Genomic DNA, 24,826 nt, shown 5'->3' with positions numbered 1-24,826 from the left:
GGAGACTGTGACGGAAACCAGAGTGCACGGAACGCCATTTACCTTCCCACTACAGAGGTACCTATGTATTTACTTGCTCTGGTGTGCTTTTGAACTGCTAGGTTGGCCTGAGCTGGGACAGAGCAACAGGAGCTCACTCTGTCGCAGGGATTTGAACCGCCGACCTTCCGATTGGCAAGCCCAAGAAGCTCGCTGGTTTAGACCGCAGTGCCACCCGCTCCCCTTACTAGAGTAATAATATAGTCATACTACTAGTACCCTATGTGGTGCTACTGTCTCAGGGTCTCTCAGTCTTTGGTGCTTTATACAAAGATAGCAACTTACATATCCCCAAGAACTATTAAAAACAATGCATGAAAAAATGTACACATTCTATATTTCCCTTCCTTTCATAGACTGCTGCTCGATAAAGACATAACAAAACTTATCAGAAACAACTGCCGTACGATGACAAAAAATGCAAACATGTGCTCTTGCTATTGTAAGCAATGCCTTCAAAACTATGTAAGCTCAACGATACATTTAAACATATTTTGCAGGGAAAGCCTTGTGGGCCACAAATATCCTGCACCTAAAATCCAAAGACCCACATCTAAAACTGGGTTTCCCTGAAGGGGCTTGGGTCTTAAATATCTTGGAACAGCAGTTCTTTGTGCTGCGAAGCAGATTGCTTTTGAAAAAGAGAGGATTTTCAAAAACCGGCTTGCAATAATGTGGCATGGCAGGGGTCTGCTCTCTGAAGGGGAAAAGAGTTTTCAAAAAATCTCACTGGTGGATGCAAAGACTCAGACATGCCCAGAGTAGGTTTTGGAGACCTGGCCAACAGCCTTATTTAGCCAGATTTGAGTTTGTAGGGTGTGCAAGTTTGGGGATGGTCCGATGTGGACAGCCAATGGTGACTACCACCTGATCAACCCGAATCCATGCTGGTGAGACTGAATGTGCTGCCTTCAGCAATACTACAGGGGAGATTCCAGAAAATACCACTCACAGAGAGACTATGCCCCTGAGGACAGAGTCATATAGAATCAGTTGTGCATGTTCCTTTGCACTGCCTCTTGTGTCAGAGAATTTCATCTAAATCCATTAGTCAGCTGGTTGTTAGCAGGATGTAGCATTCAGATGAATGCAAGTTACCCTTCCTAATGTTTACCCAGGATGGGGATCACAACGAAGATTCGTAAATGTTATACAACAGCATTTTAATTGTTAGATCAGGTTTAAGGGGCTGGTTTTGACCTTTAAAGCCCTTTGTGGCCTAGGACCCACGTACCTACGAACCGCCTCTCCTGGTATGCCCCGTGGAGGACCTTAAGGTCCACAAATGACAACATTTTGGAGATCCCAAGTTGCAAGATTGGTCTCAACTAAGGCCAGGGCCTTTTCAGTACTGGCCCCGACTTGGTGGAACGCTCTGTCACAAGAGACCAGGGCTCTGCGGGACTTGATATCTTTCCACAGGGCCTGCAAGACAGAGCTGTTCTGCCTGGCCTTTGGTTTGGACTCAGTCTGACCCTTATGCCCCCCCTATGGTTTTGATCTATGGGCTACTTTTAAAATGAGGCTGCATTTTAAATTGCATTTTAACCTGTATTTTAAATTGGTTTCTTTTTTCCTATTATGTTTTTACTGTAATTTTACTGGTGTTAGCCGCCCTGAGCCCAGCTCTGGCCGGGGAGGGCGGGGTATTATTATTATTATTATTATTATTATTATTATTATTATTATTATTAATTATAGATGCAGAGTCTACCAGGTGATTTCATTGTACCGAGCCTTTCAGAATTTTTTCTATATGCCAGTAAAGGTTTGAGGTTTAGACTGAGATTCAGCCAGTAGGAGAATGGAGGCAGAGATGAGCAGGAGTCTTAGGACTCTTGTATTGACAATATGGTCAAACGTGCTCATGATCTCACCAAGGCAAGATGGCGAAATGGAGCTCCAACTTCCGCTGTCTTTACAAAGCGTCCTCGAGTCTCCTAATAAGTAATAGCCACTGTTGCATTGATACGTGATGGTGGTTCCAGCAAAGAAGTCCTCGGCGGAGTAAAATCCGTTTTCTAAAGGAGGAGGCACTCCACAGCTAATCCCTGCAGCCAGACGATATATGCACAAAAGTATTAGAAGGTTAGATGTGCTCATTTTCATCTCTTCTTGATCAGCTAAACAAGCTATAGCTTAGGGCCCCCACTCTCTTGGGCCCCCCAAAAAAATTTAAAGGAAAAAAACCTGGATGTACATTTCCAAAATATAAGATAAAAAAACAAATAAAATAGAACCTACATACAGCAACAGTGTTTTGTGTTGTGTAGGCTCCTATGATGTAAGTCATGGGCCCTGCCTGCTAGTCTGCTCCCTAAAATATCACTGGTTTGCTCATTTCTAGATATGGCTTTAGATACCTATTAGGTCCATAAATCACCATATAGCATATATTCAACACAAAAAACAGCAACAATTTGTGGTTGACAAAGGACTGCTGGACATATAAAGGGCCCCATTACTTTCAGTAGATTTGGGCCTCATCAAACCTACATCCATGTTTTATGACAGCAGCTCAAGAAGGGGCCTCCTGGAAATCACTAAGTGGCCTCCTTGGCAGTGATTGTTTTGTTTTAGTTTAGGATCTTCTGTCTAATACTGCATCATATCCTAAAGTTAGGAGCATCTTAAGGGTATCTACTTACTTTCACAGCGTGGGAGAGGTTGTGCCCACTGCCCTAAATTGAGACAGTGTTGGACAGAATTCCCTTTGATGTGGAAACCTGGGTCGCACAAGAGGGAGACTTTTGACCCCGGCTTTGAATCTGTTGATGAAGTTCTCAGGTGAGGTATGGAACCTTCTAAGGGCGGGCAGTCTGAGAACAAAGGAAAACGCACACACAAAACAGCTAAAGCACATTAAAACAAGAGCTCCTGCAATCCCACGTGGTTGTGTAACATTAATTAAATGAACATCTCCATTTAGTTGTTGAAGTTCGCCACACTACTGCCAGAAAATCAGCTGGAAGCATGAGAGTTGCAGATTTCTTCACATTTTGATTCCCAAAACTTTACTAGTCTTCCATGCTATGCAAGGAGGTTTGGAAGACATATATACATGCGTCCAATGCTCGCTTTCAGAAAAGCCTAAGAGTATTATCTGTTTCAACATCCAAGGTTAAAACCATTTTCACAAGTGAAAAACAAACAAACAGCAAAACAGAACGGGGAGCCAAAATAAGATTAAAATTTCTGTTCCAATGAATGACTGGAAATCTCTCCCATTTGACCCAATCCTAAACTTTACTCTTTCAACATCTCAATCCAGGAAACCATAAATATTTCGCTCGAGGTCCCAAGGAACATTTATTACACAACACTGGAATCCGAAGAATGAAGACGGAATGTTCCAGTCATTAAATGACCAATTGTATCTATGAAAGGCTAGTGGGCCATGGGGATAATAATATCATAGGTTTTGTGCCACATAAGGAGTACCAGTATACCAGTGATTTATTTTAATTTTTTGCTTTTTCTGCTTTCAGGGACTTATTTCTGTACTGAAACCAGCTTTGCAGGTACTGCCAGAAGCTCTTTCTAAAAGCCCAATGATCAGCTGGTCGTCAAGTCATAGCAACATACGAAAAGCCTGTCTGGCAGTCACATAGTTTGTGTAGCTAGTGTCAAGGAGATAAAGCTCTGGTCCACTGGGCTGAAAAGGTTTCCCACTCCTACCTTCGGGCAAATGTGTAAGACCTCCCCTCAGTCCTTCTGCTCCTCCAAACAAATTACAAGGCAAGCTATGTATGACACACTAAGCTGGAATCTACACGCATATAGAAACCATTCTGAAAATGCTTTTTAAAAAAGCGTTTTTAAAAAATACATTGAATTTTCCGTAAGGCTCACCATCGCCAGCTAGTGTCACATTGTATACTGCACTTAAAACACACTTAAAACATTCCATTTGCAGCTGTATAGCTGAGTCCTCAGTCAAACAATGGCTTAATTGACAGCAGCAACGCAACTGTGACTTACCCTTAAAGGACAGAACACATTGTCGCTAAGTCCCAGTTTGGCTGGGCATGCAATGAGGCACCTCTGACTAGCTTCCAGGGTGCACCAGGATTTCCTGAGCAGAGTTTAAAACCATTGCATTATATTACAAAAACACTTTTAGGAGATAGAGCTCTAACCAGCACAGAATACGCTCTTGGAATCTATCTTCACTCTTCCAACAACCCCAGGAAGGAAATCTGGCCAGGCCAATACATTCCCCTTTTGGAGTTCTTCTGGACAAGAAGTAGCCAAGGAATTCACCTGATAGTTCAAAAGAAAAGGGACAGATACAAGCTTGTTAATGAGTTGATTCATCCTCTTCCTTCTCACTGCAATGATCAGCGAATGATCAAACTGAACAAACCCATGTCTACTGTATCTGAATGCAAGACCTTCCTTTGAGAAATACTGGGGGTGTTGGACACACAGTGTTGTGCAGAAATGGTTGGAAGAATATCTGTTCCTCACTTATTTCCTGAAACATGGCAGGAAATCAGGCAGGAAAAAGACAGTCTGGAACAGGGTCGGTAAACTAAGGCCTGGGGGCTGGATGCGGCCCAATCGCCTTCTCAATCCGGCCCACGGAAGGTCCAGGAATCAGCGTGTTTTTACATGAGTAGAATATGTCCTTTTATTTAAAATGCATCTCTGGGTTATTTGCGGGGCCTGCTTGGTGTTTTTACATGAGTAGAATGTATGCTTTTATTTAAAATGCATACTTCTGTTTAAAGTGATGTATGACACGATACATAAACAAAGAACTTCCACGCTTTCCCCCGGCAGTAGCTGTGGCTGTAAGGTAAGCTCTGAAAATGGTCCCCTACTTGCTTGATCTGAAGAACCCCACAAAATCATGCACAAAATCCAACCTTTGTGTTCACTTTAAGAACGCACGTTCTTAAAACGTGTGTGTGCAAGGGTCTGGATGTAGACTCTCTGGTAACTGAGCACATTCAGGTTAACAAAGCTCCCAAAATGTGCAGGCGGACCTACAGGGCTCGTGGTCGCATTAACCCCTACATGAGTTCCCACATTGAGATGATCCTCACAGAGAAGGAGCAAATTGTCCCTAAGCCAGAAGAGGAAGTTGCTCAAAAGACGAAGATATCTCAAAAGAAACCGAAGAAGCAGAAACTGATGGCTCATCAGGAATAAACATCTATTCAGTTCACAAATAAAAAACAAAATTTTAAGTTAACAAAAAACAACACCCCCCCCCAAGAACTTCCACCCACTTTCATAGAAGTTGGCCATTTGAAGAAGGGATGGTTAGCCTCCCTCCATTCTGTAAGTGGTAGCCATGTTAGTCTGCTACAGCAAACAAAACGAAACAAAACAAAAACGCACCAGAATTTTGCAGTGCTACAGGCTATAGTTTATGAGGTGTGTCTGCTTCCACTGATAGATCAAGCAGAGTTTAGGGTTTGGATGACACACTAAGTTGTGGTTCATAAAAATGCCACAGGAGGATGTGTGAGCCTGGGGGAAGCTAGGCTCATTCTTGTCTGAACACAGCCACTACCTTCCAATTTCATTACTGCCAACGTGGTTTTATTTTTCACAGATATAAAACAATTCTGAGCAGCTGATGAGAGAAAGAGCAAAGGATCAGGCCCAGAATGTGGGAAATTGCTTAATATATTTTCATTTGTCAGAGCTCTTCCGAGCTTCAAAGGAACCAAATGAAATGTTACATATGTACCTGTTCTGGAGACAGAACATAACCCCAAATGTTGAGCTGGCTAATTGAGCCGACAAAAGACTCTGCTGGATTAAATCCTTCTCCTCTTTGGTCCTGCTCCTGTCCAAGAACTAACGCACCCCCACCTATTCACAAAAGGAAAACAGAACAAGAAGATAACTGAATTGGGTCCCACCTTCTGTGCTGTAATTGAAAAGCGTAAAAACCCCTCTCAATCAATATGCATCATTGTTAAGTAATATAATCAAATAAATATGGAAAGGTCCATACCAGGGATTTCTGATCCTACAGATAAACCACTGCCTCCATCGGATAATTTCCCATCAATATACACTCTCCAAGCTCCATCAAGGCTTGACCAGGTGACAGCAACATGATGCCAATTACCATCGTTCACAGAAGGGCAGTCTGTAATACTCTCCTTCCCATTCACATAAAGAACCCACCTAATTAAGAGAGAGGGAACGAAAAAAAATGATTCATCTTTGCCCAGGGATAAGGGGAAAAAATGATTTAAAGGTGAACCTTCAAAATTTGCACTTTCTGAAATAATTTGCAAAATGAAACACAGCCATCCTTTGAAATGCACACCTCTCTGAATTTTCCAGTGCAGTTGTCTAGCCAAGTAATGCGTATTTTTCAAAAGCATATATTAGGGTAAAGCATGTATACAAAAATGCTTTGTATTAGGGGAAACTGCTTCACTAGAGAGCCTGATTACCTGAGAAATTTTCAAGGCTGTGTGTGCAGCAAATTACAGCTCTGCCCATGGAGAATTACGTGGTCCCCAAGAACACTGAAATTCATCTAGAGGGTAACACAGCACTGTTTTCTACTTCACACCTACCCGTTGTAATCTGTAAGCAGAAAGGCATTGTCACTTCCATTTTCCACTGCGTAAGAGATGGGAGTCCCATAATTAGTAGTATCTGCCGATTTCATCCAGAACGCACAAGTGATTTCGCTGAGCGAGGGGAGGACGCTGTCAAGCATAACATAGCCATAGATCCCAGACACGTCAAAATCCAGATTAAATCTGGAAGACTGTTCTGCAACAAACGGGAAAGGGGGGGGGATTTCACTGTTTCAATGGCTTGCTAAGAAACATGCTTGCCTTCAAAATGAACAATTTTGTTTGCTTTTCCACTTATGTTTCCCACGTTAACGAAATACGGAAGTTGATCCTGAGACAATCCTAAAATGCCTGGTTTCTGTAAAAAGCACCAGCCTCCGAAATTATAGCCACAAATCTAACATTCGCCTTTTTAAGGGACTGCGAGCCTGCAGAAAACATGTCACTTTCTTGTCTTTGGATGGGATTGACTGTAACAATCTGCTTTGAAGTTGGATCTTGCAATGCCATCCCAAGATCCTTCACCTCTTGCCTACAGAGGTACCATCTGTTGCATCAAAGACAAACTAAGATCTATGGATGAAGGGTGTGATAGAAATTTAATAAATAATAATAATAATAATTGTTATGTACTGAAGTTCTCACCCTGGGCCAGCAGGGGGATACTGTAGATAGTTATGCAAATGAAAGATCGAAAGTGACGTTCAGTGATTGGATAGTTTTAGAAAGTTGCAACAGTTATGTTGTTCTGGAGCTCTGTATAAGCAGGCTGACTGAGCTCCTCAGTTCTGTTCTGTTCTGGACTTTGAATAAACAAGAGCTGTTTGAAGAATTGCTGTGTCGTCTGATATGTTCGCCCACAACTTAATAATAATAATAGCAACTACATCTTGGATTGCCATCAGGACTGAAGCATGCAGTCAGGGGACGGTTTAAGCCTTCCTTCTCCACCTGCCATCACAAGGAAAACGCCCCTCCCATAATTAATATTTTTTAAAAGGCTCCCAGTGTTTCATGGTAGCAGATCAAAGCTTACTCTTATTGCGCAATGCGTTACACTGCTCATAATTTGTTAGGGATCAAAATGAATTAATGGCAGGGCTGCCTTTTTCATAAAAGTGCAGGTATAGCATTATTCATTGCAAGACGAAAGCTACAGTATCATATACCGTATTTTTTGCTCTATAAGACTCACTTTTTCCCTCCTAAAAAGTAAGGGGAAATGTGTGTGCATCTTATGGAGCGAATGCAGGCTGCGCAGCTTTCCCAGAAGCCAGAACAGCAAGAGGGATTGCTGGTTTCACTGCGCAGCGATCCCTCTTGCTGTTCTGGCTTCTGAGATTCAGAATTTTTTTTTTCTTGTTTTCCTCCTCCAAAAACTAGGTGCGTCTTGTGATCTGGTGTGTCTTATAGAGCGAAAAATATGGTATGTGTGCTACAGCACACCAACATAATATAAAGCAGAGTAGGAATAAAATATTTTCCATGGTAGCAAGAACTGAATGCCTTGCACTACCCAAAATCTGCTCTGAAGTGTTGCAGGGAAGCGTTGGCGATTCTGTTGCATGGGCAGAATTCGTTCTGCTTATGCAGTAGCTTCTTGCATAAAACCTCAAGCATTTGGAGGAAATCCAGCGGTAACACTGGAGTTCTGTACTGTTATAAGAAATAAAATTGCCACTTGAGCAGAGACAAAAACTCTATATGCCGGTTTTCTATTTGCAAAGGTTTCCTCTTTTTTTTTTGTTAAATCATTTTTATTAATTTTCCAATAAAAACATCCAATTAACATATCAAATCAGAATCCAATAAAACTAAAATAAAGAGGTCGAATTATCTTCCAAATTGTAATTATTAATTTTTTGGACTTCCCATAGTCTGGACCTTGAAGCATAACTCCAAATCTCAATCTTGCCTCTCATCGTTATTTCCATATTTCCACATCTCAATTTTAACACTCTAACTTCTTGTCTCTGGCTCTGCGATTCTCAATCATGTCAGAAATCATATATCCTTTCGTTTCCTCTTTTTAATGGGATTGGATTCGGTATTTAAATCGTTATGATCGTGAACATTGCCCTTTGCAAAATCTCCTACATTCACGGCAGCCGTCCGGTATCAGTTCAAAACTGCACTAGCATTGCCATGAAGCTTTGCCAAGCCTTCCTTCTCCTGATACTTTGGTCCTGTGTACCTGTTTCACACCTGTTGCCTGTAAAGCCAGGGGGACATTTACAAATGTATGCGTTCAAGGTATCCACACAAGTCGCTTGGTTTGCACAGGGATTGGAGTCACACTCATTTATGTTCACTTCACACTGCGGTCCTGTGTATCCTCTGACACAGTGGCACCTGTGGACCAAAAAACCCAAAAGCACCTTTTAGTACAGCAGTCCACAAAACAAAATCCTGGTTGTTCTGAGTGAAATGAGGGAGCAAAGCAGAGGGAAAACCGGTGCTACGAGTTCCAAACAGCCTGAGCAGATGGCCAGTTTGAAAAAAACAAAACTAATACAGTGGTACCTCTGGTTGCGAACAGGATCCGTTCCGAAGCCCCGTTCGCAACCTGAGCAGAACTCAACCCATGTCTGCGCGTGTCACAATTGACTGCTTCTGCGCATGCATGTGACATCATTTTGAGCATCTGTGCATGCGTGTGACGTCATTTTGAGCGTCTACACATGCGCGAGCGGCGAAACCCGGAAGTAACCCATTCCGTTACTTCCAGGTTGCCATGGGACACAACCTGAAAATGCTCAACCTGAAGCAAACTCAACACAAGGTATGACTGTAGTTCACTATTTTGATTTTGCTTTCGAACTGCTAGGTTGGCAGGAGCAGGGACCAAGCAACAGGAGTTCACCCCGTTGCGGGGATTCAAACCGCCGAACTTCTGATCGGCAAGTCCTAGGCTCTGTGGTTTAACCCACAGCGCCACCCGCATCCCTCTACTAGGGAGTAAGCACCCTTAAACTCAACAGGGCTTATTACTGGGGAAAACACGTACAGAGCTGTGCTGTAAATGAAGCTAATGCTTGTAGCTTTTTACCTGTAGCCATTGATAGCATCACTGCAGGTGCCTCCATTTTCACAAGGCCTGCTGAGACATTCATTAATGTTTTTTTCACAGAGGGTACCAATAAACCCAGACGGACACTTGCAATAGAAACCTCCGACCCGATCCTCGCAGGTAGCTTTGTTTAAACAGGGGTTTGAAAGGCATTCATTTATCTCTGCTTCGCAGTGAGTACCTGAGAGGAAAGGTGTAAAGAGGAAACTTAGGGGCGGGGGAATAGGAGCATAATGTCTTTATTGGGCAATTTATAGATTTCAGGAACTTTGACAGATTAAAAAGAACAGAAATGAAAACTAAAGAATATTCCAGAAAACAATAATAAAATTTATTTATGCCCTGCCCTCCCCGGCCAGAGCTGGGCTCAGGGTGGCTAACACTAGTAAAATTACAGTAAAAACATAATAAGAAAAAAACCCAATTTAAAATACAGATTAAAATGCAATTTAAAATGCAGCCTCATTTTAATAAAAATGAAAACAACAACAGTGATTTATTGGTCACGTTAAACACAATACTAACAAATGCACCTTTTCTCAGCAAATCACACTGGGGGAGTTATTCAGGAGTTGCAGCAACACATTTTGCTAGCATATTAATGTTTAAAACCTTTGCCAATCTTTTTCATGTATCAGAGTTCCTGTTTAAAATGCTAAGGGACTGTATGAATCTGAAACGAAAGCTATATCTTTATATTTCTTTTCAATAAAAGCTGAAATCCTCTCAATTCTATCAGTACAGAATACACCGAGGCTGTCTTTAAACAGAAATGTCTGGAGGTAGTGGAGCTTCTAAACAAGCAATGACAAAAATAGCCCGGTGTACTTCTTACAACACACGTCAGAAGATGAAGCTTACACCTTCAGGCATTTTCTCCTGCTAATGTCTACATAGAAAGCTGCTGTGAAAGGCAGAGGAACAATATACAAAGCTGGCAACTCTTAATACAAACAAATCAGTTATTTACCCGTGAATCCTTCTGCACACAGACACTGGTAAGAGTTGGTACCATCAATGCAGACTGCTTCATTCAGACATGGATTTGAACTGCATTCATTTACTTCTTCTTCACACTGCAAGCCTTCAAGCAATAATGGTTACAGAGCATTGTTAACAGTTCAGACGCATGGAAGATGCAACCCTAAAAAACACTGAACTGGTTGTTCTAAAAATCTACTCAGGTTGCACAGAGTCTCCATGTTTCATTTACCACTTATTATGTGGTTCCTTGTGTGCTTTCCACCCACAGCATGAGTTTCCAGGTTTCAAAGTAAGCCATGTGGCATACCCACATTGCATGAACTACCGTATTTTTCACTCTATAGGACGCACCTTCTCCCCTCTAAAAATTAAGGGGAAATGTGTATGCGTCCTATGGAGCGAATGCAGGCTCCGTGGCTTCAGTGATAGCAACGCGAAGCCTCCGAAGCGCAGAGGGAGTGCTCCCTCTGCACTCTGGAGGCTACGCGTTGCTTTCACTGAACCCTGGAGAGCGAGGGGGGTCGGTGCGCACCGCCCCCTCTCGCTCTCCAGGCTTCAGGTGGCTATCCCTGAAGCCTTTGGAGTGCAGCAGGAACTCGCGCTGCACTCCAAAGGCTTCGGGTTCCTTTTGCTGAAGCCAGGAGAGCAAGACTCTCCTGGCTTCAGCAGAGAGGGAGAGCTGCGCAGCGCCGCTTCAGCGAAGCGGGAGGAGAAATGGAAGGGACTCCGTTTCTCCTGCCACTTCGCTGAAGGGATGCTGAGCAGAGAGGGGGAGAATTTTTTTTTCTTGTTCTCCCCCTCTGAAACAAGGTGCGTCCTATGGTCGGGTGCATCCTATAGAATGAAAAATACAGTATTTATTGTTCTCCAGTACTGCTAAGGAATCTGACAATCTCCTTTCTTTTTGCAGTACAAATTAGAGCTCCTTGCTGGACACTGCATGGGCTCAATGGGCTACTACGTGGCTCGGTTTGTCACAAGTTCTATAAGGCAAAGCTTTAATTCCATTTTCATTTTCTCAAGGAGGATTTTGCTTGAGTTGATGCTCTAGTCCAGATGCCATGCGAAGCTATAGTTAAGTGCTACAGGGACAAGCCTGAGTGGCCCTTGGGTTCTTTTGCTTCGTCGCCCCAGTACAGCCACAGCAAAGGAGACTAGAAGCAGCTCGAATGGGATATGCCCAGAGATGAAAAGAAGGAATAATACCCCTATCCCACCCATCCCATCTGGGATGGCAGATTAAACTGATAGAAATGTCAGGACTGATAAAAAGAGTTGGAGATCAAGACAAAAAAAAGATTTAAGAAAGACTGGAAATCTTTTGTAGATTATTTGGAAAATTATTGTAAGCACATCGAAAAGTTAACAGTAATAGAGTACTGTATTTTTCCATGTGTAAGACTATATTTCCCCCCAATTTTTTAAAAGTTTTTCGTCTTATACATGGAATGTTGCAATATATAAATACAGTCATACGGTAAAGGTAAAGGGACCCCTGACCATTAGGTCCAGTTGTGACTGACTCTGGGGTTGCGGCGCTCATCTCGCTTTATTGGCCAAGGGAGCCGGTGTACAGTTTCCGGGTCATGTGACCAGCATGACTAAGCCGCTTCTGGCGAACCAGAGCAGCACACGGAAACGCCGTTTACCTTCCCGCCGGAGCAGTACCTATTTATCTACTTGCACTTTGACGTGCTTTCGAACTGCTAGGTTGGCAGGAGCAGGGACCAAGCAACGGGAGCTCACCCCCTGACAGGGATTCGAACCGCCAACCTTCTGATCAGCAAGCCCTAGGCTCTGTGGTTTAACCCACAGCGCCACCTGTGTCCCTAAAAAATATAGTCATATCTTGGGTTAAATATGCTTCAGGTTGAGCGTTTTCAGGTTGCGTTCCACGGCAACCCGGAAGTAACGAAACAGGTTACTTCTGGGTTTCACCGCTCATGCATGCGCAGATGCTCAAAATGACGTCATGCGCATGCGCAGAGAATCGCAACCTGTGCATGCGCAGACGCGGGTTGCATTCTGCTCAGGATGCGAATGGGGCTCCGGAACAGGTCCCGTTCGCATCCAGAGGGTACCACTGTAAATTTATTTCTTAATTTTGGGCTCAAAATATAAGTGCCATCTTATACATGAGGGCGCCTTATACATGGAAAAATATGGTAAATTCAGCAGTAATAATTATGGAGATATAAAAAAATGAGAAAATGGAAAGACAGGAGTTAACCAGAATATGCAGCAGAAAAGAAATTAATGAAGTGAAACAAGGAAAGGGCAGGGAAAAGTTGAAACTAAATGTGTATTTGGATTATTATCTATCGCTTTAAGTGTAAAATGGAAATGATAAATAAAATTTTAAAAGAAAAGGAGACTGGAAGCATCCACTACTATTTTTTTTAAAAACTAATCACTGTCTGTTATTATTTCTGACAGTTACAAACTGTGTTTAGTCTAAAGAATGCTCAGTGAATAAGCCAGGCTCAGAAACTGTGGACTGAGTCTGGCTTTTTCAATAAACCATAGCTTAACCACAGAGCTTGTTCTTACCAGACAAAATGGGCTCATCCACACTTCCCATGCGTCTGAGTGGTTTTCTATTTGTCCCACACTTTCTAGTCCAAGCAATTTCCCATTTGTCCTGCTGGTTTCCACAGGAAAACCACTGCATTGGAGCCAATGTCAATCCACAAAAAAATCCGATTTTTCTCTGGGCTTTCTCTGAGATCTGAGATCTCCAGTACAGATACATTGCTGATCGACTCCCATGCTCTATGTATTTGAGCTTTGAAATTCTGACCATGTACCAAACAGTGGCCTGATCCCTTGGTTTCTCACTTTACCCACTTTGAGGCCACAGCTGGGTGTTCTGGCGCACTGCGACGTCACTGCAATGTGCCTAGGTATTCTCTAGAATGTGAGGATTTCCCACATCTCAAAAAAATGTAAACGCTTTGAGGTTGTTGTGTTGTTGTTTTTTTAAAAAAAAGTTTAAGGGGCATACAAGTTACATTAAATAAATAAAATAAAATAAGCAAAGTATCCAGCAACCCAATTTTCTGCAAATTCTTGGCGTAAAGGCTACTCCCACGACAGATGTACTGCTATGGGCCTAGAGGGGCACACAACCATAAAGCAGTGGTGGCCAAACTGTTTTGGGACTACAATTCCCATCATCCCTGACCACTGGTCCTGTTAGCTAGGGATGATGGGAGTTGTAGTCCCAAAACAGCTGGAGGGCCAAGTTTGGCCACCACTGCCATAAAGTAATAAACAACCTAAATGTGGTTCTCCTTTCTTGCATAAAAAACCAGAACGCCCTTAGCTTTTGCTAGACCTAATTCTGCTAGACCACTTTTGTTTTTGTTTTTGCCAAATTACTCTGTAAAAACTTGCTCATATTTATTCCTAGTGCCTGTTTCAAGACTGACAATCTGGGAATACTGAACTTTTGCACTTTTTATTGTTCTGTTGGAAGAATATTTCAGGAATTTCTTCTCATTTTTATTATGATTGCACACTGTTTTTAAATTCTCTGGCTCTTAATTGATTTTATCTGTTTGTATCTTATCTTATCAAGACACTCTTGAGACTCTTTTACACCAAGTAACTAACAAAGTATGGAGTTTCAACAAGTGAAAGGTCGACTGAAGAGACCACCTGATTTTGTGTTAAGAAGGTCGCTGAAGTCCGGCAGTACTGGCGTGAATCAGAAGAAGGCAGTTTCATACGCTCACAAAAACTGAATTCTAAAATAAATCTCCTAGATCTTACCACCAGCATTTTTATCTCCATAAATACAAGTGCTAAATCTTAGACTGTCAGCACAATCCCAGCTATTTCTACTTTTGACACAGTCTGGTTCTCTGTAACCTGCCAGAATATGGGAACCATCTATAAGTTGCAAAAAGCAGGGATATGGACCATATCAGTGGGACAAGTAAGATAAGTATGAAATGCAGCCTCTGACATATTAAATAAGCAATTTTTTTGTATAATCAGAACTTCTAAAATATGCACCGTTGTATCAACTTCCTCTACATCGCAACCATAAAAAGTGTACTGAATATTTTATCATCAGCTAACTGAAAAGGTCCAATTTCTTGCAACTAACTAACTTATTCCACAGAAGGCAAATAATTTAAAAGCGAAATCAAGTACAGTGGTACCTCAGGTTACATACACTTCAGGTTACATACACTTCAGGTTACAGACTCCACTAACCCAGAAATAGTGCTTCAGGTTAAGAACTTTGCTTCAGGATGAGAACAGTAATATTGTTCCGGCGGTGCGGTGGCAGCAGGAGGCCCCATTAGCTAAAGTGGTGCTTCAGGTTAAGAACAGTTTCAGGTTAAGAACAGACCTCCGGAACGAATTAAGTACTTAACCTGAGGTACCACTGTATGACCAACACTTGGCTTTTTCTTCTTCTTTTTAAAGTATGCAACCTGGTGTTGACGCCTGAGTTCATCATTTGTCACCTGTATAGCCTGGCTGGCACTGGCAAATGAAAGTTGCATTGCCATCCTCGCAAATCCCTTTGTTGAGACAGGGGTGTGACTTGCACTCATCAATATCTGTTTCACATTTTAAGCCTAAAACACAACCCAAAAGAACACAAAAGAAAAACAAATATTCGGGTTACTAAGGAGGGGCAGGGGAAGAAACAGCAAACTAAAATTCCAAATGAATATAACATAAATAAATAAGTATATACGAAAAGGTCGGGATTCAGCTCGTGAGTCTGTCAGAAGATGTCCTTTGCAAGGGCTTCTGCTTGCACAAAATGGCTTTCTCCTCTACTCTACTCTACTCTACTCTCCTTTCCCTACCCCAACACCCAATATTGGCTGGGGTGTGTGTGTGTCTGGAGAGACCCGCACCCCATTCCTTTTCCATATCAGGACACTTGCTGTCTTTACGATTTCTACTAAAGACCCTCCTTTTTTCAGCAACTCAAACTTTTAAGTGAAGTTTCTAAACCCCATCTTGTATCTGTTCAGGATGCGAAATGGTTGCTATGCATGTTTTGATTGTTAAGTTGCTTCAAAATCTTTCAAGGGAAGCAGCTCCTAAATGAAATGTGAATCAATAAATAAAAGTTTCTAGCTAAGCGAAGTGCTGCTTAGATGTAAATGAACAGTATTAAAATATGTTTTATGAAAACAATTCATGCCATCTAGCTAAAGTTATAGGACATGCAGCCTTCAGAAATGGTTTCTACTGAGTTTGTTGTCACTTAATCCTATACACCAGGGATGGGGAACATGGTCTCTTCTACATTTTTGGACCAGCATGCCCAATGGTCAGATGATGCAAACCATAGTCCATCAAAATCTGGAGTGGGGTTGGGGGTTAGATCATCCAAAACTGGTTTGAGGTCCATATTGTGATATTGGTTTCATAATTTTTGACCTGGCAATATATCGCAAATCATGATGTATATGTGTGTGTGTGTGTGTGTGTGATATGCAAAAATTCCAATGTTAACTCTGCTGGCTCAGCTCCCTGCTACATCCTGCAGGGGGCAGTGAGTCACAAAAGCAGCCGCTGGCAAAAATCATAAAGTGGGGGAAACTGTGAAGCCAGCCAATGCCTCTACATAGCGCGATCCTAATTTCAGATATTGTGATATGTCGGTATAGTGTGATGCTTAGCTGGTGACAGATCGTGATGCTGAAAACCAGGAATCGCTCAGCCCTATTCTGTGGGGCCACAGGTTCTCCATCTCTGCTACACACAGTAACTAGGGAATATGCACCAACGAACTTGGTGGGACCCTAACCTTAGGAGCAGGTTGCACATCCTATTAATACTGATGTATCAAGTTAATCATTACTAACAAGCTTCAATGCTTTCCATAGGAGTTAGTCACAAACAGTTGTACTGGAGCCACAGGTGCAAGAGCTCATGGTGGAAAAACCCCCTAATACATTTTCTCTCCTTCCACTCACAATTATTTGGATCCAACCCTCCATGTGCTGTACAAGTTGCCAGTCGACACTATCGTTTACCTTCATATCCAGGGAAGCATATGCAGATGTACCCACTTCCAACATGCTTGCAAGTTCCATTTTTGCACGGTTCCAGGAAACACTCGTGGAATACCTGTTTGCCAATGGAAATAACACAGTTTATTAAGGAAGCAAAATGCAAGCAAAGGGAACCCTGAAAGCAACAAACTGGTTTACCCTCCCCAGAAGTATAAGCTAGGTTAGTTAAATAATTAAATAAACCTCAAGTCCTCGTAAGTTACATTATTTTATCATATGCTTGAAGGTTTGTAGGGCTTTGTCCAAATCGAGTCTTGGGCTAAATTTAGTATTTTCCATGGCTTGAAATATTCCCAGCTGCTTGGGTTGAATTGCAGAACACACTGATTGAATAGGGAGAACTGTTCTGCTGCTCCCATCCATGCACAGTTTTGGCAGCTTCTAGTAATGGATGGATGAAATACCTGTGGCAAAATCACCATTCGGTTTTCACAACCGAATGGGATTAGATGGCAGTGATGGGAAAAGATGCACAATGGAGGAGGAGAAAAAGTAGTCGTCGTCATCATCAGCACCAAGAACAATGTTATTGAAAAAGCACATTTCTGCAGTGAATATTGAAAAGCCCTCAAAGGGGATCGTGAAAATTTGACACTCGTGCAAACCAACACAACAACAGGGCAAGGAGTTTTGACTCATTCCTGCAACCGTAAATTGTTTGCAAAACTGTAAAGACAGTGCAGCACAGAGGTTAAAGGAACTGGTGAGACTCGGGTTCAAAACTACACTTCGCCATGAATCTCACTGGGTAACTGTGGGCCACTCACTGTGTTAAGTTGTGGGGGAACATATCAGACGACAGAGCGATTCTTCAAACAGCTGTTGTTTATTCACAGGCCAGAACAGAACTGAACTGAAGGGTTCAGCCAGCCTGCTTATATAGAGCTCCACTAGAATGCAACAGTAACCATTTTCTGTAACTATCCAATCACTGAACGTCACTTTCAATCCCTTATTTGCATATGTGGGCCTGAGTGAAAACTATCTACAGTATCCCCCTGCTGGCCCAGGGTGAGAACTTCAGTACATAACACCCTGTCTCTCAGTCTAACCTATATCAGAGTTGTAGTGAGGATAAAAGGGGAAAGAGACATGTATTGCATCGTATTTATATTTTATTCTTATTTATAGATTCGTATCCTACTTTTCAAGAAATCCCCCTCCAAAGCAATTTAAAAGCCACATGTCAAACATGCAACGGAGTAAAATTTAAGGTATATTATTTCCTCTAGCTCCTTGGGGGGAAAGGTGGGACAGAAGTGAAATACAGAACAATAATATTACAAGAGACAAATACTGAATGCATGCAAGATGTTTTCATTTTTAATACTAATGCTAACTTTAGACAATTATGACGTTTGTTCTTGCCTGGCTGCTGATTTGGTATTTGTTGCTGATGTTTTCTGGGGAGACTGGCAGTGCTACACTCTCTTCTGCCGCAGCGAAAGTAGAGCCAAAACCTAAATAGGATTGAATGAAAGCAACTGTAAAAATTCCACTGACAAGGTCCTCTGAGTCAAGGTTGTGACATAATCAATGATACAGCAATGGAAAAAGAATCAGTCTTGATTTGTGCAGATATAGATAGATCTATTCAATTACAGTGTCAATTGAAGCATGTGAACCTGACAACCACGAATGTGTGCCTCAGCTAGACTCTGTTGTCTTTGAGCATGGAACCATTGGTTGTTTAGGGCCACACAAGATGTGACGGCTTCTTGCCACACATACAGCTAGATAATTTTATTTATGATCTCTGTCAGTTCTTCATTCCCAAGTCCATTCTGTTTTGTTTTTATTTGCTTGAATATGTGGACTTAACAGAATTCTCACCCATCCTTACACTAGCTGCTCACTTCTCCACAAACACTTTTCTTGCAGGCTAACATCTTTCTATATGGCACGCGAGTGGCGCTGTGGGTTAAACCACAGAGCCTAGGACTTGCTGATCAGAAGATTGGCGGTTCGAATCCCCACGACGGGGTGAGCTCCTGTTGTTCGGTCCCATCTCCTGTCAACCTAGCAGTTCGAAAGCACATCAAAGTGCAAGTAGATAAATAGGTACCGCTCCAGCGGGACAGTAAACAGCGTTTCCGTACGTGGTTCTAGTTTGCCAGAAGCGGCTTAGTCATGCTGGCTACATGACCCAGAAGCTGTACACCGGCTCCCTCGGCCAATAAAGCGAGATGAGCGCCGCAACCCCAGAGTCAGTCACAACTGGACCTAATGGTCAGGGGTCCCTTTACCTTTACCATTATAGCATCTTTCTGGGGGCAAGCTAAGGATGGAGAAAGGTTTCTGTTGTCACTTACGTGCCTCTTTCCCTCAACCCATGTGTTTTCGGGGGGGGGGGAGAGACTTGTTAAAACACTTGGGTCGGCTGCTAACACATCTAGTTTGACCCAAACTCCCACTAACGTTTCAGTTCGAACATCTCAGCAACTTTGTTCTTAGAGAGCTAACACCAGTCTTCAGGTCTTGTTCCACTAGAAAGCTTTGGCAATGTCTAAGGAAGAAGCGACCATGTCAGAACTGTGGGTCTTTTAACTGTCTTAATTCCCACTAGTTTTCTCAGTAAACCTGACCCTAGTTCAGGGTTTCCCAAACTTGGGTCTCCAGCTGTTTTGGGACTACAATTCCCATCATCCCTGACCACTGATTCAGTTAGCTAGGGAAGATGGGAGTTGTAGTTCAAAAAAGAGCTGGAGACCCAAGTTTTGAAAACCCTGCTCTAGTTCTATCCATTAAATCACTGAATTGAGTATCTTTCTTAAATATTTAGGCCCACTGCAGATGAATGTCAGCGAATGTATGGACCATGTTTGTAGCAGTGAGAATAGGAGGAACAAAAGGAACGCCAGCACACATGAAAGAAAACAGGCTGTAACTTTTGAGACCAGCTTATCAAACCAGAAACCTGATTGTCTGGCCTTCGGGATGGTGGGACAACTGAATTTGCTAGTGTCCAGCCTATGTGCTGGGTACAGTGGGAGGGATTCACGCAAGAAGTCCCATTAGCAGAAGCCCTGCACAAGGTCTGATGGTTGCACAACAGGACTTTCCTCCTCCTTCTTCCCCTGTGCACCACCTACAATTGGCCCAGGGTGTGTGTATCAGGATAACCCCCTAAACAGCATGCCAGGGGAAGAAGAGGAACTGTTCCATCTTTCAAGGTGGAAAGCTTGTGCTGATGGAACATTCCCCATAGTGTGACACAGAGTTTCTTGCTATGAGAGGACAGCAAAGGCAGAAACAAGCTTTCCCTTGGAAGCAACCATTAGTAAAAGCATGGTGCTAGTAACTTTAAAAAATAATTAAAAAAATTTATTAGATTTTATATTTGAAACATCCAATTATCACATCATATAATAAAAATAAAGAAAAAGATAGTTTTCCTCTCCTCCCTACAACTTCCCTCAATTTCCTCTTCTGGTTTATTTTTAATGTCTTCTCCTGCATTCTTTGATATATCTTAAATTTTAATGTCTTAAACCTGTAATGTTGTTATACTTTCCATATATTTTACAGCATCTTTGTAAATATATTAATTTTGTTGATTGTAAGTGTTTACTCAAAACCTGCTAGTGAGTTCACTTCTTTACAGTATTTCTGTCGGTATATCATAAATGGTTCCCAATCTCTCCTGAAGTCTCTATTGTCCTTGTCTCGTATTTTTTCAGTTAGTTTTGCCATTTTGGCATATTCCATTAGTTTTTCTTGCCATTCTTCTTTTGTTGGTACTCTATCACTCTTCCATCTTTGGGCTAGCAGTATCCTAGCTGCAGTTGTAGCATACATAAAGAGTTTCTGTCTCTCTTTTGGCAAGTCTTGACCTAGAATGCCTAACAATTGCTATGTAACTTTGACCATTAACCCTACTGCCAATTTTTCATATTCTTCAGAGACAATAACTTACTTGAACAGTCCGCTATAGACCTGGCGCCGATCACGGTAGTAGTCCCATAAAATGGGCAAGACAGGCAATAGGACTTTCCGGGGTCAGGCTGATAATAATCTCTGGGACAAGGGTGGCAGGGCATTAAACCAGAGCGAGAGAATTCTCCAGATGGACAAGGTACTGCAAAGTGAAAACAAAAACCTATTTCAACCGACTACTATACAGTCATACCTCTTGTTATGTTTGCTTCATGTTACGTTCTTTTCAGGTTACGTCCCGCGGCGACCCGGAAGTACTGGAAAGGGTTACTTCCAGGTTTTGATGCCCGCACATGTGCAGAAACGCAAAATGATGTCATGCGCATGCGCAGAAGCGGCGAATCGCAACCCGTGTGTGCGCAGACATGCCACTGTGGGTTGTGCTCTTTTCATGTTGTGAACGGGCCTCCAGAACGGATCCCATTCGCAACCAGAGGTACCACTGTACTGTCTTTGTAAATAGGTGTTGTTGTTTTTTACACAAAATACTGGAGACCCTTTTTCTCAAGATGGAAGAAGAGGAGGATATTGAGAATTCAAGGCCAGACTAGACATCTGGCACCTTTTATTAACTTCTGCTGAGACCTAGGCTGCAAAAACAGGAGGCAGATCAGACTCCTAATTGGGTACCTGACTTGGGTGATGAGTCATGATTTGTGCAGGCCTTAGCATATATGAAATGCTAAGTTTCCCCCAAGTTGCATTTGTTTTTTTAAACGTAAAAAGTGAATAAAGACATCCGGGATGCACAGGAGTGATCTGTGATAGTACCAGTGTTAACTATTAAAAATCACTATGGAATATTTGTCGATGGAGGAAAATTGTCCCCAATGACATTATTTCTGTACCTCAAAGCCATGGGTTCAGTTCAACCTTGTATTTTCCTTTCTTCATAAAGTTAAAGGATTGATAAGCAGAGTATAAAAGAAAGATACAACGGATGCTGCTACTCAAAAATATTCCAGTTATTCAGAGATCAGGAAAGTTGTACTGCATAGGGTTTAGCAACATGCTATTTCCCGGAATTTGAATTTCGCAAACCTCCACATGCTGATATATCCACAGCTCCTCTTTTGACTGTTGACATGCTTTCTGGGCAAGGAATGCAGTGCTTAGATCCAGTTACAGGCTGATATTTGCCAAGAGGACATGATTCGCAGATCTCAAGGCCATTTGGAGAATAGGTTCCCGGTTTGCACTCAGCTAATTAGGGAAGAACAATACACCAGAATTAAGCAATATCTAGCTTCAAATATGCATCAAGGACAACAGCCAATAACCCAAGGAGCCAAAGGCAGAATAACCTCTAAAACACAATGTAACTGGCCACTTACAAGCCCAAAGAATCTGTGCACCACAACTGCTTGCAAAATGCAATTAGCACGGAGCATCTGCCAAGAACACAAATTGCACTTATTGTGAGTGCTGAGCAGTTAGGCAAAATGTGAAGCCCACAGAAAAAAGAAGTCCATTTGATGATTGGTCTTTTCAGTCAAACACACCGATTACAGTATAATACCAGTCGCATTGGATCAGCAGCTGAGGGAGAGACAAAAGCTTGGGAACTACTCGTGTTGAGGTTTTGAGTTGTAATTGTTTTATCTTGCTGTTCTTACCACTGGTTTCTTGTTTCGTGCCCGATCTACTGATTTTGTTGGTTTTATTGCCATTTTTTATTGAGTGATATTCAACTGTGACTACCTGAAATGGACTTCCGCTGGTGCAAAAGGACTTCTCCCTCTCTTCCTCCTTGTAGGCCTTGTGTGCCCCATCCCAAAGGGTTGGGGGAACCTTTCAGAAAAGTGCATGGTTGGAGAGGACGAGGAAGTCCTGCCGCATGAGTGAACTGCTACTCACATCATGCTGAATATCACTCAGGGTTGTGAACTGCCTTCGAGTCATTTGGTTGAAAGACAGTCCAGATTAAGAAATAGGTTTCTACCCAGCCAGAGGCTGAACTTTTAATATTAGCCTTGCAATTTCCCCTTCCTCTATTTTTCCACAATTCTAAAACAACAAAAAACCATAAACTAGACTTTTATTTTAAATATTTAGTTCTAGTCTCCACAACTGTTTAAAATAAATTCTAAATATTATTAACATATTTAAAAAGCAATTTTTTTGCAGTGTCTAAATGAAAAACTTACATCTTTAGTTGCTTTTTAAAAATGGTATTACATGATTGCTAACCTCTCACCTTTACATTCTGATATACTTCTGGCATGGAGATATTCAGTATAGCTAGCAGAAGGGCAGTTCTTACATTCCAGTTGCCCTTCCTCATCTTGGTAAGAACCAATCCAGCAGCTTTCACATGCATGGTGTTCCAGGGAGTAATAAGTCCCCAGAGGGCAGTTAACTGTGATTTAACCAGACAAAAGAAAAGTTATGCATGGAAAATGTAATGAAGATCTTTGCTTACAATAGCTGTTGACCACAGACCAGTTCTCACAAGCAACAGAAGGCAAGGCAAAACCCGTGTCTGAACTACACCAGCCGGTTTCACATAGCTGAATGCTCCTCCGTTCAAACATTTCCTACCTGCAGAAAAGCCGTATGAATTTGGCTGAAGGATGAATTAACTCATCCATTTCAGCTGATCTTTGAACACACCGCAATACAGATAATATAATGTTTGCAATCAGGCTTCCGATTCTGGTCTGCCTTAAAATGGAAGCAGCTCCCACGAGAATGGGACATTGTTGGCAAAGAAAAAACAAGGATGATTGATAATAATAATATTATAATAATTTGTTATTTCTACCCCGCCCATCTGGCTGGGTTTCCCCAGCTACTCTGGGCAGCCTTCAACAGAACATTAAAAACAGAATAAAATTTCAAACATTAAAAACTTCCCTAAACAGGGCTGCCTTCAGATGTCTTCTAAAAGTTGGATAGTTGTTTATTTCCTTGACATCTGATGGGAGGGCGTTCCACAAGGTGGGCGTCGCCACTGAGAAGGCCCTCTGCCTGGTTCCCTGCAACCTCACTTCTTGAAGTGAGGGAATCGCCAGAAGGACCTCAGAGCTGGACCTTGACTGAACGATGGGGGTGGAGATGCTCCTTCAGGTATTCTGGGCTGAGGCTGTTTAGGGCTTTAAAAGTCAGCACCAACACTTTGAATTGTGCTTGTGAATTATGATTGAGGATAATTATCCTTGCAAGGCGCCCCCCCAGAAACAGGGGGGAATGGGCTCCACTCACAGTTTGTCTCGGTACCTGGCTCTCGCTCCAGCATAGAATGTGGGAGGCAGGGAGGCACTGAGTGAAAAAGCACTTTACCTGCCGATAGCCCCCCAATGCCGCCATGAAGAAGCAGAGGTTCTCCTGTTAATTATAGTTTAATTTGGACTAATATATGGGTGCGTGCTAGAAGAGATGAGATCATAAACTGCGGAATTGAAACAGTTGCAAGGTCATTAAGGTTTGAACTTGAAAGAAGACTTCATTTGTTGTAATATAATGTTTGCAATCACACAAGCAGCACTGCTGTACAATGAAATGGTACATAGGGCATAGCACTGAAATATCCAGATATATCCAAATAATTAAGAAAATTTGCCTCTTTCACATTTTTTCTTTTATAGTGGAAATTGGGAATGGAACAGCGTTATTGAAAACTTTGCCACCTGTTAAGATTCTATCATGCTTTCTCAGTTCTCCTTCGAAAGCAGTAACCTTTCTTTTATTTACTGCAACTAAAGACAAGAAAAAGCTGAATTTTGCTTACCACACATCCGGCCTCTTAGGACAGAGCCTGGCCTGCAAAACAGGAAGGCCTTTTCAGCTTCTAGCGAGTTGGCGTCCGCTACGAGCAGTTCAGAAGAAAACTGAAAAGAATACATTGGATCCTTACTGAGAGTTCTTTTCAGCCTGTTTGTGATAGTCTCTAGCGTTTTTAGAAGGCGCTGTTGGTTCTCCGATTCCAGTGTATCATTTCGTTCATCAGGCAATGGTACACTAGCTGGGATTAGGGAGAAAACAAAAACAAACAAACCTCACACATGGACACAAAGGCTTGAAAATGTTGACTCCCGCAACACCATAAGTCAGAGCAGGAGAGTATAAATAATAATAATAATGCAAATATACAGATTGTTAGACACCGCTCCTGAATATCACGGCAAAAGGAAAAGCAACTCATAAAACTCAGTCGAAAATCTCTTGTTTTTATACCAGGCACAGTA

At 42.2% G+C, this 24,826-nt stretch overlaps 1 protein-coding gene across 2 annotated transcripts in view; it reads right to left on the bottom strand.

Annotated features, from left to right (window-relative positions):
- SVEP1 (sushi, von Willebrand factor type A, EGF and pentraxin domain containing 1) overlaps positions 1-24,826 on the bottom strand; it is a 134,382-nt gene that overhangs the window by 46,337 nt on the left and 63,219 nt on the right. For both annotated transcript variants that reach the window (XR_013834308.1, XM_079959037.1), the window contains exons 16-31: positions 24,370-24,603; positions 22,837-22,998; positions 21,681-21,842; positions 20,620-20,781; positions 18,072-18,163; positions 16,665-16,758; positions 15,132-15,245; positions 10,637-10,750; positions 9,646-9,847; positions 8,791-8,948; positions 6,591-6,792; positions 6,014-6,189; positions 5,744-5,868; positions 4,179-4,302; positions 2,688-2,858; positions 1,917-2,090 (exon numbers count right to left, since the gene is read on the bottom strand). Coding sequence is in view for 1 of the 2 variants with exons in the window: in XM_079959037.1 (XP_079815163.1) it covers positions 1,917-2,090; positions 2,688-2,858; positions 4,179-4,302; positions 5,744-5,868; positions 6,014-6,189; positions 6,591-6,792; positions 8,791-8,948; positions 9,646-9,847; positions 10,637-10,750; positions 15,132-15,245; positions 16,665-16,758; positions 18,072-18,163; positions 20,620-20,781; positions 21,681-21,842; positions 22,837-22,998; positions 24,370-24,603 (2,466 nt within the window). In the remaining variant the exon portion in view is untranslated. The remainder of the gene's footprint in view (positions 1-1,916; positions 2,091-2,687; positions 2,859-4,178; positions 4,303-5,743; positions 5,869-6,013; positions 6,190-6,590; positions 6,793-8,790; positions 8,949-9,645; positions 9,848-10,636; positions 10,751-15,131; positions 15,246-16,664; positions 16,759-18,071; positions 18,164-20,619; positions 20,782-21,680; positions 21,843-22,836; positions 22,999-24,369; positions 24,604-24,826) is intronic.

This window comes from Podarcis cretensis (assembly GCF_951804945.1).
Source record: "Podarcis cretensis genome assembly, chromosome: 17".
NCBI lineage: Eukaryota > Metazoa > Chordata > Lepidosauria > Squamata > Lacertidae > Podarcis > Podarcis cretensis.
The sequence above is the reverse complement of the archived record's forward strand: the minus strand, read 5'-3'. Positions and strand labels throughout refer to the sequence as shown.